The sequence below is a fragment of the Musca autumnalis genome, unplaced genomic scaffold (assembly GCF_047663935.1).
Source record: "Musca autumnalis isolate F117 unplaced genomic scaffold, ASM4766393v1 scaffold_4, whole genome shotgun sequence".
In the NCBI taxonomy this organism is placed as follows: Eukaryota; Metazoa; Arthropoda; class Insecta; order Diptera; family Muscidae; genus Musca; species Musca autumnalis.
Genome location: NW_027411977.1, coordinates 238415751 through 238421750, shown reverse-complemented (window position 1 = coordinate 238421750; position 6000 = coordinate 238415751). Strand labels below are relative to the sequence as shown.

The 6000-nt window shown below is 37.3% G+C and overlaps 1 protein-coding gene across 1 annotated transcript; it reads right to left on the bottom strand.

Annotated features, from left to right (window-relative positions):
• Positions 1 to 1383: 1383 nt before the first annotated feature.
• LOC141401475 (actin-interacting protein 1-like) lies at positions 1384 to 5978 on the bottom strand. Its single transcript, XM_073981739.1, has 4 exons — positions 4450 to 5978; positions 3216 to 4161; positions 3001 to 3151; positions 1384 to 2928 (listed from the first exon to the last, which is right to left on the bottom strand). Exons 2-4 carry the CDS (start codon positions 3669 to 3671, stop codon positions 2819 to 2821), a joined length of 717 nt encoding a protein of 238 aa, XP_073837840.1. The 5' UTR covers positions 3672 to 4161; positions 4450 to 5978; the 3' UTR covers positions 1384 to 2818.
• Between the last annotated feature and the right edge of the window lie 22 nt (positions 5979 to 6000).

The following is a 6000-nucleotide window of genomic DNA, read 5'->3' as shown; positions in this document are numbered from 1 at the left end:
AAATGCGATGTGTCGTCTGAACTAATAAACTCGTGGATAATATTTTGTTTTGACAAGCACCTTTTTATTCCAACCATAATTCCACCAATTGCTCTACCGTATCGACTAGTTTTCGTAGCGCTTATCCAATATATATGGAACCCAGGGAAGTATTTCTCTGCTTGTGTTGTATTTTCCATGGTTATATGGGTTTCCAGTAATATAATAATATCAAACTCATTTAAATACATAAAGAACAATGGATAAAGGTATTTATTAGCTAAGCCATTAATATTGTATGAAATAATTTTAAGTTTTCTGTGGGTGTTATTTATTTTAATAGGTTTAACGTTTTGATTGCCATGGATGGACTCTAGTTTTTTGGACCGATTTTATCAAAGATTGTGTTGAAGGATGTGACAGTTAGTTCTTCGCCATATAAGTTCTTGAGTACCGCTTCAGCTTCCTCTCTGCCACAGATTAGTTTACTTTGCGCGTTCCAGGTGAACCATTTGTCTCCGATTTTCATTCGATCATCTCTTACAACGATTTTGTGCTTCTTGGACTCATTTAGGATCTCTTTTCTGATCAGTAACATAGCCACTTTGTTCCTTTGTCTTCTTGGGTTTAAGTCTCTGTCAACTGAAATTTGAGTACCGGCTAATTTTTTAGTGTTACGCAGCACGTCCAAAACATTTGCCTCATTTCCGAAGTCGGCTACGACAGTTTGAGTACCATTTCCTTCAAATAGAGTACGTGCTGATGTTATTGCTGGAGATATGTTCATTTTTTCCGTACAAATTTGCATAATAGCATTTAGTGGCGGTTTTATGTTCGCAATTCCTTTAAAAATTAATTTCGAACTCGTCACTTGATGTTCCAGCCATCGCAAGTTATCCTCACCATCTCGCATTTTCCTCTTCAGAATATTTATTTCATCCTTTAACACCTGGTTTTCGGCTTTCAGATATGAGATTTCGGCCGTCGCTGCCGATATTCCATCCTTTACTTCTTCTATATCTTTTTTTGTTGCAAGATTGGCTAGCTTTTCTTCCAGTAACCCATTCATCGTAACCTTCATGAGTTCCATCAGATCCTTTACGTCCATATTTCCTACGGGTTTCTTCGCCACGTTTTCCATCTCTGGAGATGTTTCAAACAATTTCCTTTTCGTTTGCTGAAGACTGTTAGGCGTACGTTGCATACCTTAAGGGATTAGCTGAGTGGAGACTTTTATTTATTCAATTCACAAACCACAATATGCTCGACGTTTTTGATGCAACCCTGCTTTCAATACGGCTACTCTATTACCAGAATCAGAACTTGGCACCACTTTTTATTGATGAAAGACCAGGACAAAACAAACACAGAAATGTCAAAACGTACCAGCTGTTGATTGTTTTGTACAGCGTGCTGAATATATTAACAGCAAAATATTTCCTTCCTTCCAGTGATATTTTTGATTTTTATACGAAATTGATAAATTAAAACTCTGCAAAGTGCCTCAATCTCAACCGGGTAGTGATCTGCAAACAATCGCCGACCTTCAGCCGCCGCCGGGTTATGGATTTCAATACTTTTTGGAGTGGAACAACGGCTGCACCAGTAGATAAGTGAATTTGTTTGGGAGCACACACACAACGCTTCCGTTCTTCTTAACAGAAACTCAGCCTGGCTGAATAGTGTTTTCTATAGGAAAACTTCTATTCAGCCTGGCTGAATAGTGTTTTCTATAGGAAAACTTCTATTCAGCCTGGCTGAATAGTGTTTTCTATAGGAAAACTTCTATTCAGCCTGGCTGAATAGTGTTTTCTATAGGAAAACTTCTATTCAGCCTGGCTGAATAGTGTTTTCTATGGGAAAACTTCTATTCAGCCTGGCTGAATAGTGTTTTCTATGGGAAAACTTCTATTCAGCCTGGCTGAATAGTGTTTTCTATGGGAAAACTTCTATTCAGCCTGGCTGAATAGTGTTTTCTATGGGAAAACTTCTATTCAGCCTGGCTGAATAGTGTTTTTCTATAGGAAAACTTCTATTCAGCCTGGCTGAATAGTGTTTTCTATAGGAAAACTTCTATTCAGCCTGGCTGAATAGTGTTTTCTATAGGAAAACTTCTATTCAGCCTGGCTGAATAGTGTTTTCTATAGGAAAACTTCTATTCAGCCTGGCTGAATAGTGTTTTCTATAGGAAAACTTCTATTCAGCCTGGCTGAATAGTGTTTTCTATAGGAAAACTTCTTTTCAGCCTGACTAAATAGTGTTTTCTTTAGGAAAACTTCTATTCAGCCCGGTCAACAGGGTGAAGTGAAAATAAAACTTCATATTTTTTGAAAAATATTTTTTTATTAGTTTTTCTTTCTTTTTTCTTATATTTTTTTGATATAAAAGTTTACGCTTCCAAAAAACGTACATACATAGTTTGAGGGGAGGTTTTTAAGAAGGGTGTACTTTTTAGAAAACATACATACATTCATACAATAATAAAGAAAAAACTAATTGTTGATGGGTTTTAAATTTCATAAATAAATAATTTAATTTGATTAGAAAAAAAATAAACACAATTTGAATACAAAAAAAAAAATAAATTGAAATACTTGTTTTTAACTTAAGAAAAGCAAAACCATTCTCAGGGTGATGATATGGTAAAGAAAAAATGCATATTTTATAAATGAAATTTGATCAACAAACTCTTCTTTGATGATCTTCTCATAATGAAGAAGCCATGAAAATGTAAATAATAAGAATAGTTGTTAATTGCGCCTTCATGGTTTGTTGTTGTTGATTATTAAGTAATGTTGTTTTTAGGTGGTAATAGTTGTTTTTGGGTTTAAGAAGAGGTTTAGATTGTTTCAACATGCCAAACTTTGGTATTACAATCTTGACCAGTGGAGATCACAGTGTTATTGTCCAACCATATCAAACGAGTAATTTGAGATTGTGGATGAGCATCTAAAACAAAAAAGAACACGACTTTATTAGCCAACACATCATCTTATGAAACATGTGAAGGTTGAAACTTACTTTTGATAATGGTATGCTTGGCGGGATTGTTGTCCGACCAAATAATAATGGTGGTATCCAAGGAACCACTGGCAACCAATAGAGAATTGGGGGACCAGGCCACGGTGTTGACACGAGCATTATGGAAGCCCCATTCTTTGTTGTGGGCAGGCTGTAAACAAAAACAAGATTTGTTAATTTGGCATAAAATAAATTATTCACAATAATTTCCTTACCTTATACTCCTCCACACTGTACAAAACAACTTTACGATGAGCATCACATGCCACCAAATATTTATTGTCTGGTGAGTATGAACAATCGGTAACGGCACCCAAATGTTCCAGCTCTGTCTTGGGTTCCAAGGTGGTACCCTTCAACGAATAAATATGCAATTTCTGATCATCACCGCCCACAGCAACATCCAAAGTTTCGGGATTAACACTAATACTGCTCGATTCATATTTAATTGGCAAGGAGAAGGCTTTCTTTTGATCTTGGACCAAAGTAATTTCTTTGACACAGGCCACAGCGATGATGTTTTCGTTGCGGAATATGGCCAAACCTCTAGGTTGGCAATTCAGCTTGACAACATAATCGGTAAAAGCATTCGATTCAATGTTGAATTGACGTAAACTATCATCAATACCGCAGGTATAGACAAAATCACCCCAGGCAGCAATGCCGTTCATCTGAAAAAAATGAAGAGGGAAAGGAGTTGGATATTATGAATGTGGAAGTATAGCACGACAGGGATTTTTATACTCTTCTGTCAATGGGATCCCTTCAGAGTGTCTTCTGTTCATAAAGACCTCGTTCATCAGTCCACGGAACTCATTTAAAAGGTCTTCTGTCCATAGAAGTCCTTTAAAGGTCTTCCGTCTATAGAAGAGCTTTAGACGGTCTTCTGTCCAAAAGAACTTTAGAAGGTCTTTTTGTCTAAAGAAGACCTTTAGTAGAACTTCTGTCCATAAAAGACATTTGGAAGGAAGGTCCTCCGTCTAAAGAAGACCTTCTGCCCAAAGAAGACCTTTAGAAGGTCTTCCGTCCTAAGAAGTCCTTTAGAAGGTCTTCTGTCAAAAGAAGACCCATTGTAGGTCTTCGGTCCATAAAAGATACATATATAGAAGGTCTTCTGTCTAAAGAAGACCTCTAGAAAGTCTTCAGTGGTCTAGAAGTAGTCTGTCTAAAGAAGACCTTTAGTAGAACTTCTGTCCATAAAAGACCTTTGGAAGATCCTCCGTCTAAAGAAGACCTTCTGTCCAAAGAAGACATCTGGAAGGTCTTCTATCCAAAGAAGAACTCTGGAAGGTCTTCTGTCCAAGAAGACCTCTGGAAGGTCTTCCGTCCAAAGAACTCTGTACAAAGAAGAGCTCTAGAAGGTGTCCAGTGGTGTATAAAAGGCCTCCAGAAGTTCTCCCGTCCAAAAAAGACCTATAACTTCTGTTCATAAAAGACCTTTGGAAGGACCTCTGTCTAAAGAAGAACTTCTGCCCAACGAAGACCTCTAGGAGGTCTTCTGTCAACGAAGACGTCTAGGAGGTCTTCGGCTGAATAGTGTTTTCTATAGGAAAACTTCTATTCAGTCCGGCTGAATAGTGTTTTCTATAGGAAAACTTCTATTCAGCCCGGCTGAATAGTGTTTTCTATAGGAAAACTTCTATTCAGCCCGGCTGAATAGTGTTTTCTATAGGAAAACTTCTATTCAGCCTGGCTGAATAGTGTTTTCTATAGGAAAACTTCTATTCAGTCCGGCTGAATAGTGTTTTCTATAGGAAAACTTCTATTCAGCCCGGCTGAATAGTGTTTTCTATAGGAAAACTTCTATTCAGCCCGGCTGAATAGTGTTTTCTATAGGAAAACTTCTATTCAGCCCGGCTGAATAGTGTTTTCTATAGGAAAACTTCTATTCAGCCCGGCTGAATAGTGTTTTCTATAGGAAAACTTCTATTCAGCCCGGCTGAATAGTGTTTTCTATAGGAAAACTTCTATTCAGCCCGGCTGAATAGTGTTTTCTATAGGAAAACTTCTATTCAGCCCGGCTGAATAGTGTTTTCTATAGGAAAACTTCTATTCAGCCCGGCTGAATAGTGTTTTCTATAGGAAAACTTCTATTCAGCCCGGCTGAATAGTGTTTTCTATAGGAAAACTTCTATTCAGCCCGGCTGAATAGTGTTTTCTATAGGAAAACTTCTATTCAGCCCGGCTGAATAGTGTTTTCTATAGGAAAACTTCTATTCAGCCCGGCTGAATAGTGTTTTCTATAGGAAAACTTCTATTCAGCCCGGCTGAATAGTGTTTTCTATAGGAAAACTTCTATTCAGCCTGGCTGAATAGTGTTTTCTATAGGAAAACTTCTATTCAGCCTGGCTGAATAGTGTTTTCTATAGGAAAACTTCTATTCAGCCTGGCTGAATAGTGTTTTCTATAGGAAAACTTCTATTCAGCCTGGCTGAATAGTGTTTTCTATAGGAAAACTTCTATTCAGCCTGGCTGAATAGTGTTTTCTATAGGAAAACTTCTATTCAGCCTGGCTGAATAGTGTTTTCTATAGGAAAACTTCTATTCAGCCTGGCTGAATAGTGTTTTCTATAGGAAAACTTCTATTCAGCCTGGCTGAATAGTGTTTTCTATAGGAAAACTTCTATTCAGCCTGGCTGAATAGTGTTTTCTATAGGAAAACTTCTATTCAGCCTGGCTGAATAGTGTTTTCTATAGGAAAACTTCTATTCAGCCTGGCTGAATAGTGTTTTCTATAGGAAAACTTCTATTCAGCCTGGCTGAATAGTGTTTTCTATAGGAAAACTTCTATTCAGCCTGGCTGAATAGTGTTTTCTATAGGAAAACTTCTATTCAGCCTGGCTGAATAGTGTTTTCTATAGGAAAACTTCTATTCAGCCTGGCTGAATAGTGTTTTCTATAGGAAAACTTCTATTCAGCCTGGCTGAATAGTGTTTTCTATAGGAAAACTTCTATTCAGCCTGGCTGAATAGTGTTTTCTATAGGAAAACTTCTATTCAG

Excerpts from the sequence above, each read along its gene's own strand:
- LOC141401475 (XM_073981739.1), bottom strand. The coding sequence starts at position 3,671 with ATGAACGGCATTGCTGCCTGGGGTGATTTTGTCTATACCTGCGGTATT. Across the intron at positions 3,152-3,215 it reads ACAGTGTGGAGGAGTATAAG|CCTGCCCACAACAAAGAATG; the intron begins GTAAGGAAATTA and ends TTTTGTTTACAG. Across the intron at positions 2,929-3,000 it reads CAAGCATACCATTATCAAAA|ATGCTCATCCACAATCTCAA; the intron begins GTAAGTTTCAAC and ends TTTTTGTTTTAG.